Here is a 16,707-nt window from a genome sequence, read left to right on the forward strand (position 1 = left end):
TCAATACTACCCACTACAAATTAGTTAATTTACCATATTAACATTAAATTAACAAGATTTACCCCTATGTTTTGCTATCAAATAAAATTTCCCCCCCAAGTTTCTGCAAATTCTAAACATATTGCATGCAAAACAACTTTTTCGGGTGTTACCCTCTCTGTCAAAACGGATTCACAGTCAATTAACTTAGCGCAGGTGTAGTTTGATGCGTCTTCTTCTTCTGTTTCTTTAGCGTTTCACGACAGCCGGCGTCTCGCAGTTTGTATGAAATCTTGACTTAACATGAATAGCTTGTGATTGGACAACGTATTAGGAATTTGTACGGTCAAGTTGAGACGGGGGGAGGGGGGGGGGTGGATGGGGGGGAAAGACTTCCTGGCCCACAGCAGCCTACATCATAATACATTGGCTCATTAATGTAGAGATAGTTTTAACATCAGTTACTAGTATAAAAATATAATACAATACAAATCAATGCTATTTAAACATATTATTATTTGGCTATTATTTGAAGTATTACTGGACATATATTGGACCATATCAGTAAAACAAAGAAACAAAGGAAAGAACATTAGGACAAACAACATATAAATAAAGACAATATAAAAAAATGGCAATAACTCTGAAAAGGTAAGTTGAAATAAAATCAGAAGCAGCATCAACTGGTGCTAGTAATTATTATGGTAATCAATATTAATTCGAAATAATGCTGAGAAACATTGTTTTACAAATATGACCCGATATATCCTTTTTTTTTTTTTAACCTTTTTGTATTGTGTTATATTTTTTATACTAGTATGTGGTTTTAAAAATTAATCTCCACTTTAATGAGCCAATGTACAGTATTATGATGTGGGATGTGGTGGTCTGCTGGATCCAGCCTTGCTGTCCGTGACCGTAATGTTAAAGCCGTCAGCGCCTGCAGAACTGTAAACGTTCCTTCCCGCCAAAGCCATAATCTGTTCATTAAAAGCATTTCACAGTGTCCTTTAAAGCTTTTTACTTCTTTTCGTGTAAGTTTCAGCTCCACCTTTTCATTCATGGAAATTATTGGTAATTTGCTCAGAGAAATTCGCTGCATCGAGATAGGATAAATATCTCTCCCTCCGTAAATTGAAAGTGAAGAGGTCGAGCTTGTTTCAACACGGATGGAACAGACCAAACTAATTAATATTGAGGAAGGGCGATACATACGCATGCGCAGTAACATAAACACGCGCTCTATGTCGGCGGCGCTCGTGCGATCGACGCATTCATCCATATGCGTAGAAAAGAGATGCAATATTATGGTGTCCGTAATTTTTCATATATTTGCGTACTGACTGAGCCGCCCCACATTGGCCAGCGGCCCACCGGGAAAACTCCCGGTGCTCCAGATGGCCAGTCCGCCACTGAGTTGAGACATAATTACGTGAACCTTAATCGAAAATAAAACATTTTAAGTCAATAAATACAATTATTGTGAGTATACTGAAAATAATTATTTTATGTACTGTAAAGTGCACATCCTGCCTTGTTCATTCTTTTGAGGGTATGTATTATATGGAATTTTACAGTACATTGCACTATAATGTTTGAGCAGTTGTATGAAGCGACTAACAGTAGGCTAATTTCCCCTTATTATAAACATGTTTAATATATTCTCTTATCATGAACATATCAAGATATAGTAATGTTATAAATTTCGCTAGAGTGTTGGACAGTAGGCTGTGCTCTAAATGATTAAGTAACAAATTTGTATCATCATTGCTCCTACTTTTGTCTGCTGCAATCTACTTGAAATGTATGTGTGTGTCACACTCATTCATTTAATTGTAAAGACCAGGAAAAATATTTAATTTCGCATAATTTTGTATAATTCCTATCATACTGAAGTTAGTAACTTGCCACTGTAGGTAAAACACGTTACTCCTTTTTAGGAATGAGCATGACTTAACAAGGTGCAGCCACATCCTGCAATTGGAGTGAAGTCAAGCCAGCTGTGGTAGAAACCAATGCATTTAAAGTTGTTAAATAAATGTAAAAATGTACTGCAGTGCCCTCTCCTGCTCATTCAGCAGCAGTTGTAGCTGAGAATTTCTCTAATGAGACAATAGAAAATGAGTGTGAGTGCTTCTCCTGCTGAAATATATTAATTTACACGGCTGTGGCCTTGGACACTTTGTCAGTAAGTCTTTTTTTGCAATCACTTTTTTCATACACTAATCAGCCATAGCATTATTACTTATCACAGGTGAAATGAACACTGTTGGTCACAACTGGTGACAGGATCATGGGCATACCCATGCCTATGCCCATGCCCTTGCCCACAGAAAAAACAATGGTGCACAGAAATCATGCTGGCCATGACAGAAAGGCACCAAAACTCACAGTGCACCACAGCCTGCCACAACAGGGCCCAGCAGGCAATAATAAACAAATTTGCTTAATTACAAAACAGTTAAAAAGAATAAGCCAGGAATTATTAAAAACAAAACAAATACAATGTTAGTATTTTGTTTTTAAAATAATTTATTTTATACTTTTTCATTATTCATAATCACTATTTCATGCACATTATAATCTAATACTATTCTGTTCTTGAATAAGTGAGGTAGGTTGATCCAATCTGACAGATAAACCACATAGACCACATAAATATTATTGATGCAACTGGAAAATATAAGCTGAATGTAACATTTACTACATAATAAGTAAATGTAATATTTACTACCACCTAACATTAGCTTTCAGCACATCTTAGCCACATCTTAGCACTATAACACTACATCAACGGATAACAACTGTGAGCAACTGTAACCAAGAATAAGCAATTTTCCTCTGGGATTAATAAAGTTTTTTAAATCTTAAATCTTATACTAACATCACAAATCACACAGAAATGCTAGCACAATTAACATCATACCATTTTATATTTGCTATAAGACACAAACAAACTGAACAGCTTTACCAAAAGTACTTTTGAGTTAAATTTTACAATTACTATCATTTTTACTTACAAATATATACTGTATTTATCAGGGATTAAGGAAGAGTAAAGGACGAAAACAAAAGCTGAACTTTTACGCTTTGTGGTTCCACAGCAACACTGTGAGAAGATGAGCCTGTATGTTAATATGGTCAGGCCTATACGTCTTTTCATTATTATAAATTAACTGTGTTTTCTCGAGTTGTGAATTACATGTAGACTGTTGAGTGTCGATTCTGAATTGAAAATTTATTTAAAAAACAAAAGGCGGATTAAAATTCATAACTATTTAAATTGATCAGCTCTAGTTAGGCTAGTTAGCCTTAATTAGTTTTTTAAACAGTATGCCTTGAGTGTATTGTAGAATTTCACATTGTTGTTGATTTTTTTAAATAGGAGAAATCGTGGCAAAGACTGAATAAGAAAAAGACAAGAGCACAGCAGGCACAACTAAACAGGGTTCTATGCAGCAACAATGAATGTACGGTCAGACACACAGTATTAGCCAGGTCCTCACAACAGGATAAAAAAGTGGAACTGCAGCAAGAGCCTAATCAAAGTGCTAATGCAAGGTCAGTCTGTTCCCAGGCATTGAGACGGTCAAGTTGAGCCTACCCAGCTAGTTCTTCATCATCAAAAGTTTATGCTGGGTCAGAGGCTGCCCCTACTCAACTTTCCTATGCTGAAAGAGAGGCCAGCGTTATAAAGCAAAATACTTTGATGTGAATCTTTATATTTTACAAGAGCCAAAAAACTCTTGCTGCTATGAAGAAGGTGTAAAAGCTAGTTAGATTGAACTTCCAATAGTTGTTGAGAGACACCCCTCAGTTCCAGCCAGGGCACCCATGAATATGTGCAGAAATGCTCAGAAGCATATTCTAAAAAATATCCCATTCCAGATTAATCCACTAGACAGTCAAAATGAAAAAATGAGGAGTGCATTATGTCTATGAAGTAGGCAGAACCTCATAATGATAGAAAAAACAGACATACTGTACAGAGAAAGGAAAAGCAAAAAAAGGCAGAATTTAGCCTGTTCTCCTTGGATTCAACATACTGTAACAGCCTTTTTAATCCTCTAAAGAAATTTCCATCTGATCTTAAAGGTATATCATATAATCATATAATCATTATTAATATAACAATCATATAGTTTGTCGAGAAAGTGCAGGTCTTCTAAAATTTGATGACCATACTTTACTTTTCCATAAATTACTGGTCATGGAAGGCAATATTTCACAGTGCCACCAAATACCTTAACGTTCAGTGACAGAAATATTGGATTTTGTGAAAAACTGGGTAGATGTGGAAGAATGCTGTGGGTCAAAGGTATTTAAACATTTACTGCTAAAAAGGTAAAAGATTTCCATAACCTTACCAATAAAGATAATAGTTAAAATTAAGAGAGTTGATGATTTTCTTCAGGAAACAGTGAGTGTAAAATAGATAGATATTTAGCTCCAGATGTATCCAGTTGGATATTTACAGTCAGATGAGTCATAACACTAAAACCTGTGAGAGGTGATGGGGCAAGGATATTTTAGGCAGCAAGTGAATAGTGAACAGTTTTTAAAATGTATTTATTGCAAGAAAGAAAAATGGGTATTTAATAGTGAATACCTATCAAAGGTAATCAAGAAACAACATGGTCATGGGTAATTAGAGCTCATCAATGTGCAGGGGAAGTGAAGGCTAGTCCATCTGGTCTGATCCCACAGAAGAGCTACTGTAGCACAAATTGCTGGTAAATTGCACCAGGAAGCTCTGTGGGAAAAGGGGTAAGTCAGTTGAGGCAATGTTATGGGCAATGTACTGCTTGAAACCTTAGGAAAGATTTAAGGAACATGGTAAAAAGTTCAAGATTTTAGCTTGGCCTCCAAATTTGTCTGATTATAATCTGATCAAGCAGTTGTAAGACGTGCTGGACAAACAAGTGTAATACATAGAAGAGCATTTTACAGGATTTAAAAGACTTGCTGTGAATGTCTTGATGCCAGATACTACAAACTTCCCTTCAGAAGAGTCCATGCCTCATTGGCTCAGACCTGTTTTGGTGACAGAGGTGGGACCTAAACAATATTAGGTAGGTGGCTCTAATATTATGGCTAACCTGTATATGACAACATATTAGTGTAGAGTTCCATAGATTTTAAAATGTGTTTTATCTTGTGTATGTAAGTAAATGTTAAATCAGTGTATTTACTTTTACACTGACATTTTTATATATAAAATTGTTGATGTCATAAAATATGAAAATTTTATGTTTTTTCTATAGTTTGATTCTGAAACATAAAAGAGAAAGAAGAGAGAAAAACGTTGAGGGAGATCTGCAGTGATTGGCCTGTGCTAAAGGGAGGGTCTTCGGTAGATGGGATAAATAAGGCAAGAGTCATATGCTTCATAGTATTTTCAGTCTCTACTTGTCTTTTCCTGCACTGCAGATGGGAATGGCTACATCAGACAGGTGATTTACTCTCTTTCAATTACTAAGCAATAACTTTTAAACATTTTATATTTCACAATTTGTTGAGATATTGATATGATGCTTAGTGGACAACCATGATTATTTGATAGTGATAATACGAATAAAATGTAACTCGATGGTTTAATTTATAGGTGGTGTGTCCTTATACCTTTAAATAAATATAAAGCAAGAATAATTAATGAGGATGGTGAAATGCTTCTATTTTTTTGTCAATTATTATAGTTTTCAATATTTACAGTAATTAAAAAACTGCCAATCCAATTTTTTACTTACTGATTACATTATTATTATTATTATTAGTAGTAGTAGTAGTAGTTTTTATAATATAATATATAATTCTATATGGCATACCTTGAAAATAGAGAAATACTATTCAAAAATGTGCTGGCGGAATGGGAATAGGGATTGGTGCTTTATGTCGGTGGGTGCATGTTATGGAACATCAGGAGGTAGAGGAAGCGTGTGAAAGACAGATGGTCACTCAGTGGAGATGTTCCTTTTTCTTCTCCTGGCACATACTCCCTCTTGGATTCTGTTTCCCTATGTTGACAGTAATCCAAAATGTTACCTGATGATAAACTATTTTTCTTCTTCTTTTCCCTCTTTAAAGACTACCAGTTTGACAAGGCAACTTTTCTGCCAATCAAGATCTCTTTTTAATTTTAATCTTTTTTTTTCCTTCCCACAGATCCTTTGTTGATGCCTTTCAATTTTGATTTCATCACAAAAAAATTCCATATATTCTTCCCACAGATACTATAGCAATCTATACATATTTATTTTTCTTTTTTCATTTTAGTAATTATTGTATGAAGAGAAAAAAAACATTTACTGTAGATTTTGTGGCTATTTACTAATTATTTTACCTGGTGCATTTCTAGTGTGTTAACTAGATTAGCTATTACAAACATTATTTTTGAGCATGTATACAGTCTTAAGTTTTTTATTCACTGGAGTGCCCACTCTTCTGGGGTTAATTCTGTTCTGGTGCCCCTTGTTGGTTACAAGTCAGAATGACACTGAGCCTATTGTATTGGAAGGTAAATGTTTAGTTGTCTGTGACTCAACACCATCTTCTGAACCAGCAAATAATGCACTGGGCATGTCAGTACGCTCTGGCACAGGGCGGGTGGCCTTTTCTGCCACCCGCCAAACCAACCATGAACCTACAGATATGAGCAATCGTACCATGATCGTCTATTTTGACCAGGTAAACAGAGAAACCAACAGCAACTATGCAGCTAATTGGCCTATATTTCAGTACTATATTTGCATTACTGGCTAGTCTTTTCTACAGATATTGGTGAATGTGGGTGGTCATTTTGACCAGGAGAGCAGTGTCTTCTTGGCCCCAAGGAGAGGGGTGTACAGCTTTAACTTCCATGTAGTGAAAGCTTACAACAGACAGACCATACAGGTATATCTTACTATGCAACTAATGGTTTACTTTAAAAACATGTAATTATTATAAAGACTTGGAGATAATTTTATTCTATTGTTTACCTTGTGTAGGTGAGCTTGATGCTAAATGGATGGCCAATGATTTCTGCCTTTGCTGGTGACCAGGATGTAAGCAGAGAGGCAGCGACTAATGCTGGATTGGTGATTATGGAAAGGGGTGACAAGGCCTACCTGAAACTGGAGCGAGGCAATTTAATGGGGGGCTGGAAATATTCCACTTTCTCAGGCTTTTTGGTTTTTCCCCTGTAAAATAATTACACATTATAAAAAAATTATTTAAAAATGTTGTATAGGAAACAGATACAGTGGGATAAAATGTATACTGTATATAAGTAAGCACGACTAGTCTTACATTAAAATAATACGTTTGTAATTATTTATAAGACAGTCTATACAACCTGATGTTATATTTTACCAGAGATTAAATTAAATTATATATCAAATTTTATTGAAACAATTTAAGCAAGATTATTAAAGAGTAACTATTATGCAAAATCCATGTTTTAATCATTTTTAGACATTTAGATGAATCTCCAGTCTGTGTGAACACAAAAAATATGAGATTTATTATTATTTTTAGCTAGGTTAAGCTTTTAGGTATGTTTTGACTTTTATATTACTAAATATTGTAAATGAGATTGAGAATTAGTTATATTTAACCCTTTTTTGCACTTAAGAAATGCAGGTGAGGAAAGGGGGCACATGATACACAAACTTGGATTTTTCCAGTCTCTACATTTTGATTCACTAGGAAAATATACATTTGAAATATACATTTGGGGCAGCTTATTTAAAACTATAGAGACTGTAACAGCATGCAGGTTTTTAGTTATTTTTCAGCTTGAGCATCAAGACATTCATTTCAGAGTCTTCTAATTGTTACGCAGACTTAAAAAAGAGTATAATATGTGACCTTAAAAACATTACTAAGAAGTAGGGCAATTTAAATTGGCTCATTTACAGTAAATTCAGTTCAGTGCTGTGCAAAAGTCAAATTTGCACAAATAAAGGATAAAGGATAATGATAAAGAGACTTTTGTCATTGTAGTGATATAAGGGAATTAGTTTGGTACTGTAGCTCTTAGAGACCAGCAGCAATAGGAAATGTTGGAGTAAAAAAAAAAGAACAATCAAAAGATAATTGCACTAAAATATAATAAATATACCAATATATACAATGGAATGTATGGGAAGTGGGACCTGGATCTTGGTAAAAACAATGCAAACATGATTGTCCAAAATAAGAAAATATTGTTTGTTATACTAATAAACAGTAATTATTAAATATGTTCATATGACTTAAATATATTTTAAAACATTTATTCAAAGGAACAAATATAAAATGTCACTAAAAAAATATATAATGTATTCAAGTAAAGAAAGCAACTTCTTACTACCACAGAGCACATACAGTACTGTACAACTCAGTCCACATTTCAGACAAAAAATCTTTATTAGATTGCTTCTTTATTATTTTCTTTACATTAATCATAGCATTTAATTCATTAATCTTCATCAAGTTTTTTTTTGCATGGTACCATAATGAGGGCCCGAAAACAATTCATATGGTCAAAGGAATAATTAATTTATTATTTTTGTTACACTAATTTTATATTAGATATTTATTTTAGGAATTCTTAATTATTGAAACAATACAAACAACATTTAATTATTCAGGTAACCATCTGCAGAAAACCAGCTGTATTTAGTGCCCATGTTATAAAGATATATATAAGTTAAAGATGGATTTAAAAATTACCCCCCAAAAAACCCTAATAATATAGTGAACTGCCATTAGACAACCTTATGCAATATTTATGTCCATTTGGAGCGACATCAGATTTTATGACACACTGAACTGGTTAGGTTTATGTATACTTCACTATGGCATGTTGCTGTTGAAAAACTACTTGATTAAATGATGAGAAAATCTGAGTTAGAAGGGCTTTTGAGATATACTGTATACACAGACTGACTAACTTTATCACTGCTTCTGTTAAACTAGCTAAGCCAAGGCAAGGTTATAATATTAATAAAAAACTTATCACATGTCTTTGGTCAAATAAATTAACATTTTCCTAACCATGTTTTATGTTTTTATTTAACATAAACCCCTTTCAATATAAAAGTTTAGAATGATCATCTACTGTATTGCCCTTTTTTATTTACTCTACAACTGCCTGGTTATAGAGAGACGTTTCTGTAAAAAGTCTTTAAAAGAATCCTCACTAAATAATATGTAGAGTGCTCATTTCAGGTCTTAAAATAACCCTCCATCATGTAATCCAACTATGATGAAAAAATGGTGCAATTGGTCAAGGGTAAACAGATGGAGATTTTGGCAAGTAAGCATCTATGCCTTTGTCTCCTATGGACATAACTCCGGCTGTCACAACTTGTTTTTTATGCTGAATTGGTTCAAAGGATAACCCCCCCACCCCATACACCCCCCCCCCATGTGCGCATGCACACGCACACACACACACACACACACACACAAGCCAAGCCAAGCCAAAGAGAAAATTAACAAACAAAAATCTTTTAAAACTGTATTTAATAATTTGTTTGTTATAATACATTTGTTTACTTATAATAAATAGATTCAGCAGTCAGGTGTCTAGATATCATCACGTTTGTCTAGATATCATCATGTAAGCTGTATTTAATTTCATAGCCTATCAGTGACCTTCTCCAGATACTGTAATAAACACTTCCTAAACTGTTATTTAGAAATACATTTTCTGGAAGAGAAAAAAAAATAAAAAAGCAAGGTCCAGCAGGCTAATAAGAGTGTCACTATGATGCTGGCATGTTGAGTGTATCTGCGTGGTTGAGGGTAAAGAACGTTGCTCAAGGGCCCAAAAGTGGTAGCTTTGCAGCCCTGGGGCTCAAACCAGGGACATACTAAAAAAAGAAACTAAGAAAAAAATCTATTGATGGTAGGATAACCTGGTAATTCAGTCCATTTAGATTGTCAGCTAAGCCTATTCTATTTCCAACTAACATTGCTGAGTCCTGACCTGACCAATTGATGCAGCCCTAGATCATAACACTGCCTCCACTGGCTTGTACGGGTTAGATGCATGATACAGTAGATGCATTGCTTCATGCATTTACCTTCTTACCCTGACACTCCAATTGCTCTGGCATAGGGTCAATCTGGACTCAAGACTCAGCATTTATTTTTTCCAAACGAATTTTTTCTGTGAAATTGATGGTTTACCAACATCAACATTTTGTGTCAATATAGGCTAGTCTCCATCACTAGAAGACTATGTATCTTCTTATGGTTCATGACCAAATGTCTGTAAAATACTTGCCTCCTTTTTCTTCCCAGATTTTTGTGAGCCATGCAGATAACTTTTGATGTATTTGGTGCAGATGGACATGAAACATATGTACAATCTAACTTTGGATTACGCGCAAAATTTGTTCCAGGAGGGCTTGTATTTCAAAACACTCGTAAACCAGATCAAATTTCCAATAAGAAATACAATGGAACCTTGGATTACGAGCATAATTCGTTCAGGAAGTGGGCTCGTATTCCAAAACACTCGTAAACCAAATTTAATTTTCCCATACGAAATCATGGAAACTCAAAATTTGTTTCACAGCCCCCAAAAATAAATACATAAAAATAATTAACACAAAATCTAAAGTAAAATAAAACAAATTAACCTGCATTTTACCTTTAAAAAAAAGTTAAAATAAATCCTGTGTATGTGTTTGAATCTAAAGTAAGCTCCCTCTTCTTCTTCTCATCTTACATAGTTACCCTTTCTCCACTCTTTTCACACACGTGCCCGCACAAAACGGAAACACTGTTTTCTCGAAAAAACAGAATCACTGCTGTAAAGTAAAAATAAAACAAATTAACCTGCACTTTACCTTTTAAAAGAATCACTACAAGGCAGTGGTAAGCAGAGAGAAAAAGTGTGTCTAGGAGGGGTCTGTATGTGGGGGTGTCCAACGACGAGCGCAGACACAGACACAAGGAGCAGGCTGATACTGAAAGAGAAAATAGATCTTTAACCTCTCTAATGAGACTTGCTTTTGCTTTACATGCGCGCTGTATACACGCATACAGACACAAAATAAACTATGTTTTACAATTCCGCAGCACAAGAGAGAGAAAAACCATTGGCTCAGTTGTGATCACATGACGCTTGGCATCAGAACAAGAAGCTCATGCGTGATACATGATACTCGGTACTCGTAAACCAAGACTTGTTCGCTTTCCAAGTCAAATTTTATAAAAATCTTTGCTCGTCTTGCGGTACACTCGCAAACCGTGTTACTCACAATCCGAGGTTTCACTGTACTCAGGAAAATGTACTTACTTAAACACCTCTCTTTTTCCTGTAAATAAACTAGAGAACATTTAGACACCATCATGGACGTGCATGTGATTCTTTTCCAGTCAGTGGGCATATTAGAGCTGGCGAGTAAGTGTGTTTGGTGTGGCGAACACAATAAGCAGTTTATTTCTCACTTTTTAATTCCCTTAAGTGCATTTGGTGTATATACATTCAGTTATACACAATTTGATTGGTCATGTAAAGAGGCATTTGTAGTGTGTATTTGCGATTATACACATTTGACGTGCACGGTTATGCATGTATTTGTGGGAATGAAAGATGAAAGGGGCCGTCTTCATGCCAATTGAATGATAGATACTCACCATCCTAAAGATAAATTCATTGTTTCTGTGGCAGTAATTTATGGGTCAGGTTGCCAGGTTAATGCCCAAATGTATCTGAACACTTGGGGTGAAGGACCTTTCTCAACGATCCAACAGTGGCGGTGTTAGGACACAAACTGGGGACCTGCTGATTAGCATTCTAACTGCAAAACTACTCCTGCCCCGGGCATAAATTTAGACTAATAACACACAGCCACAGTGGTTCCACGCCACCACCTGACTACCTAAGACAATTAGCTTCTGCCATGCAAGAGTAAAGTGTCAGCAAGTGTGTCCTTCATCAATTTCTAAACCTAACAGATGGGGTCAGATGTAACAGTTGTAATATTTAAGTATAAAAAGTTTAAAAAACACTATTTCCCTTTAGGAGAAAAAAATTGTGGCTGAAAGAAAGATTGATGTGCACATTCCAGTCTTATCATGTGATTATTTTTGATGATGAATCCATTCTGTGGTATGGCCTATATATTTCTGCTCTGTCTTCTTTCAACACCAGAATGTGAAAGGATTCACCACTACCTTGTGAGGGTTGTTGATGATCTCCGTATTGTTTTGGGGTTTTCTTTGACTGATCTGTTTGATGCCTGATTGTTTAGTATGCTAATGGGTAATTTCTTTTTTGGGACATTTCAAATTGTCATTTTGGCAGTGCTCAAAGCTTCTACAATAGCTCTGGACAATTTTCCTGCTTTTCTCAGGTTTGTAATTGCTTGTTTTTTCCACACAGACAGCTCTTGGGAGAAGTCGTGTTGGTCTGTCTTTTTTAACAGCAGATACCATCTTCACAGGCTTATGGCCAAAACTCTAACCTGTGTACATCTGGGCCCGGTTTCTCGAAAGCTTCTTATTGCTAAGTAGTTCTTAAGTTGTACCTTAACTTCCCTCTTAACGTTATGGCGCTTTTCCCGAAACGTTCTTACGCTAAGTATCTCTTACGTAAGTCACACGATCGTAAGGCTGGTCTGGACCAACCTTAACTAATTCTTAGCGTAGTTTTAGCTCAAGACGCTAGTCGCCGCCCTGAGCAGCAGTCTTTATAAATCAGCGGTGTATGGAAGCACATTATGTTATCAAAGTCGTATTAATGATGGAATATACTGTAGGCCTGTTTAAGAATTAAATTTTATTTGATATCAGAACTAATAGAGTCACTTTTAATTAGCCTATTTCATAATGTGACTAATGAGACTACGTGACTTTTTTACGTTTTATTTTATAAAATTTTATTTAGTTAAATAAAAACATAAACTTTGGAGTTTCAAACCCCGCATCCATTCATTTTTCTGAGTGATTGTAATGTATAATACACCTACACTCTAAAAAATAAAACTGTGCTGTACTCAATTTTTTTGGTGAAACATTTTTACACTTAAAAATATTGAGTAAATATAAAAAAAATATAAAAATCATGTAAAATATACTTCATGAGTTGAGTACAAGTCAGTAAAAAAATTAAGTAGGCCTGAATAACTATATTTAGTACAATGATGTACAAAATTAAGTTAATGTAATGAAAATCAGAAGTTAATGCAAAGTGAAAATTAGTAAAATAATTGAGTAAATATAATTGAAATGGAAGGTAGAAGATACTGAAAATTATACTATTATTTAAACAAATGTGCTACATTTACTAAATATTTTAACTGAATGAAAAAAAAAACAATACACACATTACCATTTTTATTAAACATTTATTTGCCAAATTTGACAAGACATGAAGTCTAAACTCAACCTGGTTTACATGCAAATGACATGTAACAAGATCATAAACAGACAGCTGGATTTATGTTATTAGTAAACAGTCTCAGAAACAATACTTCTGCCACAAGTTTTATACAGTTAACATGTGGAAAGTAGACTTTTGTATTAGAATCTAATGAGTCACATTTTACATCTGAAAGATTGCACACCTTCATACTTCAGTTTCCTGCAAACTGTGGGATCCATACAAATGTGTGTGCAGACCTTCTCAAATCTTAAAGAAGCAATGACAGTCTAAATGAACACAGGACACTAAATATCCATGACCAACAGTACCATGCTTCACTCCATAATGATCGAAATTCCTTTTGATGATGCGACAAATGTGCAGAGCTTACACCGCCATCCCATAATTTGGCACCTGAAAAAGGAACAATAGTATACAAGTAAGTACAAGTGTGACTGTTAATATAAAGTCTACCAGACTGGTAAAATAGTACTTCCGTTCAAATACATACTTTTTGGACTAATATACAGTGGTGTGAAAAACTATTTGCCCCCTTCCTGATTTCTTATTCTTTTGCATGTTTGTCACACAAATTGTTTCTGCTCATCAAAAACCGTTAACTATTAGTCAAAGATAACACAAGTAAACACAAAATTTTTAAATGATGGTTTTTATTATTTAGGGAGAAAAAAAATCCAAACCTACATGGCCCTGTGTGAAAAAGTAATTGCCCCCTGAACCTAATAACTGGTTGGGCCACCCTAAGCAGCAATAACTGCAATCAAGCATTTGCGATAACTTGCAACGAGTCTTTTACAGCGCTCTGGAGGAATTTTGGCCCACTCATCTTTGCAGAATTGTTGTAATTCAGCTTTATTTGAGGGTTTTCTAGCATGAACCGCCTTTTTAAGGTCATGCCACAACATCTCAATAAGATTCAGGTCAGGACTTTGACTAGGACACTCCAGAGTCTTCATTTTGTTTTTCTTCAGCCATTCAGAGGTGGATTTGCTGGTGTGTTTTGGGTCATTGTCCTGCTGCAGCACCCAAGATCGCTTCAGCTTGAGTTGACGAACAGATGGCCGGACATTCTCCTTCAGGATTTTTTGGTAGACAGTAGAATTCATGGTTCCATCTATCACAGCTAGTCTTCCAGGTCCTGAAGGAACAAAACAACCCCAGACCATCACACTACCACCACCATATTTTACTATTGGTATGATGTTCTTTTTCTGAAATGCTGTGTTACTTTTACGCCAGATGTAACGGGACACGCACCTTCCAAAAAGTTCAACTTTTGTCTCGTCGGTCCACAAGGTATTTTCCCAAAAGTCTTGGCAATCATTGAGATGTTTTTTAGCAAAATTGAGACGAGCCTTAATGTTCTTTTTGCTTAAGTGGTTTGCGCTCTGGAAATCTGCCATGCAGGCCGTTTTTGGCCCAGTCTCTTTCTTATGGTGGAGTCGTGAACACTGACCTTAATTGAGGCAGGTGAGGCCTGCAGTTCTTTAGATGTTGTCCTGGGGTCTTTTGTGGCCTCTCGGATGAGTTGTCTCTGCGCTCTGGGGGTAATTTTGGTTGGCCGGCCACTCCTGGGAAGGTTCACCACTGTTCCATGTTTTTGCCATTTGTGGATAATGGCTCTCACTGTGGTTCGCTGGAGTCCCAAAGCTTTAGAAATGGCTTTATAACCTTTACCAGACTGATAGATCTCAATTATTTTTGTTCTCATTTGTTCCTGAATTTCTTTGAATCTTGGCACGATGTCTAGCTTTTGAGGTGCTTTTGGTCTACTTCTTTGTGTCAGGTAGCTCCTATTTAAGTGATTTCTTGATTGAAACAGGTGTGGCAGTAATCAGGCCTGGGGGTGACTACAGAAATTGAACTCGGGTGTGATAAACCACAGCTAAGTTATTTTTTAACAAGGGGGGCAATCACTTTTTCACACAGGGCCATGTAGATTTGGAGTTTTTTTCTCCCTAAATAATAAAAACCATCATTTAAAAACTGCATTTTGTGTTTACTTGTGTTATCTTTGACTAATAGTTAAATGTGTTTGATGATCAGAAACATTTTGTGTGACAAACATGCAAAAGAATAAGAAATCAGGAAGGGGGCAAATAGTTTTTCACACCACTGTACATCATCACACTGATCTACGAGTGGTGTTTAAGTCAAAGCGGGACTTGTGAGGAAAATTCTCTAAAACGAAGACGTAAAACTGATTTGATTTTACGTAGCCCATTGGTGGTAAAATTCCGGTGAACATTTCAGTGGAATGCTTTTACACAAAACGGACTGCTTTGATTACCAAAGGCATTTTGCTCTTACAGAACAATGCACAACCTCATACAGAAAAAATATATAGAGAAATAAAGGGGGTGTTCTGTTATTCTGCACAATCAACGGTCCCACACTGACTTGAACGTCCCTTGTACATGTTTTTGTCCCTTGTATAAAAATGTACCCAACTTTTTTTATGCATGACTATCAACTAAATAATTTTTTTACTTTAGTTAATGGAAAATCTAGTATACTCGAGTGGAAAACTTGTATAGTCTAGACTTCAAGCCTTGTTTTAGTTTCTATCCTTGATTCAATGGTTACACATTTACAACTTCTTTAGTTACTAGTACAGTACTTAGCACATTTATTTTATAACATCTGCCGCTGCGTGCTCAGTGTTTAATCATGTTAAAAATACTCATATACAGTAACGGATAAAACAGTGCCAGTACCCAGACACTGCACCTCATTTCTGCAGTTTAAACCTGCTTTGGTCCACGATTCCTCATTAAAGGGTAGGAGTAAAATGAGCAGACTCGCGGTTCGCTGGATCTAGTGGGCGGGGCTTGAGACGGTATCAAGCGCTACTAAGTGGATGTTAATGTCAGTGCAAGTTCTAACATAATGGAAGTAAATGTTTATCTTTCCCTAATATTTGTCATGATTATGATTTATTATTTTCAGCATGGCCAGTACCATTTTTGTGACTAACGGCATTACGTAAATACTTTATTTTAATAATGCTTTATTGCCCACAAATAGTGTAGTTTTACGCAAATACTTCATAAGAACATTACTCACACTATATATATGTGTGTGTTTCTAATACCTTTTTAAACGTTGTATTTACAGTATGTAAGCTTGTCTTATTTACTATTTATAAGGATGAATAGTTTCCTCACATAAGGCGCCATGGATAAAACTGTTTGCTAACTCTCTGTGCACCCCTGTTTAATTCATCAACTATTCTAAAGCATCTGATTAATAATGTAATAAATAATAATAATAAAAAATAATGAAGTTTATTTAGATTGAATTTTGACTATAATTTTCGACAGACTCCACCTTCATGTGATAGGCTACACATTATACTATTT

At 35.4% G+C, this 16,707-nt stretch overlaps 1 protein-coding gene across 2 annotated transcripts; it reads left to right on the top strand.

Moving 5' to 3' along the window:
• Positions 1-5,387: 5,387 nt before the first annotated feature.
• cbln12 (cerebellin 12) lies at positions 5,388-8,029 on the top strand. Of its 2 annotated transcripts, XM_053498914.1 has the most exons (4): positions 5,388-5,432; positions 6,142-6,663; positions 6,751-6,870; positions 6,966-8,029. In XM_053498914.1, exons 2-4 carry the CDS (start codon positions 6,376-6,378, stop codon positions 7,161-7,163), a joined length of 606 nt encoding a protein of 201 aa, XP_053354889.1. In that variant the 5' UTR covers positions 5,388-5,432; positions 6,142-6,375; the 3' UTR covers positions 7,164-8,029. The 2 variants fall into 2 exon arrangements, with proteins under 2 accessions (XP_053354889.1, XP_053354898.1); XM_053498923.1 differs by lacking the exon at positions 5,388-5,432 and having other exon boundaries at positions 5,859-6,663.
• Positions 8,030-16,707: the final 8,678 nt, after the last annotated feature.

The sequence above is a fragment of the Clarias gariepinus genome, chromosome 1 (genome assembly GCF_024256425.1).
Source record: "Clarias gariepinus isolate MV-2021 ecotype Netherlands chromosome 1, CGAR_prim_01v2, whole genome shotgun sequence".
Classification (NCBI taxonomy): Eukaryota; Metazoa; Chordata; class Actinopteri; order Siluriformes; family Clariidae; genus Clarias; species Clarias gariepinus.

What these genes read in the sequence shown, in the direction of transcription:
- cbln12 (XM_053498914.1), top strand. Translation starts at nt 6,376, where the DNA reads ATGTATACAGTCTTAAGTTTTTTATTCACTGGAGTGCCCACTCTTCTG. An exon ending in TGATCGTCTATTTTGACCAG is followed by an intron (nt 6,664 to 6,750) that starts GTAAACAGAGAA and finishes TCTTTTCTACAG; the next exon opens with ATATTGGTGAATGTGGGTGG. An exon ending in ACAACAGACAGACCATACAG is followed by an intron (nt 6,871 to 6,965) that starts GTATATCTTACT and finishes TACCTTGTGTAG; the next exon opens with GTGAGCTTGATGCTAAATGG.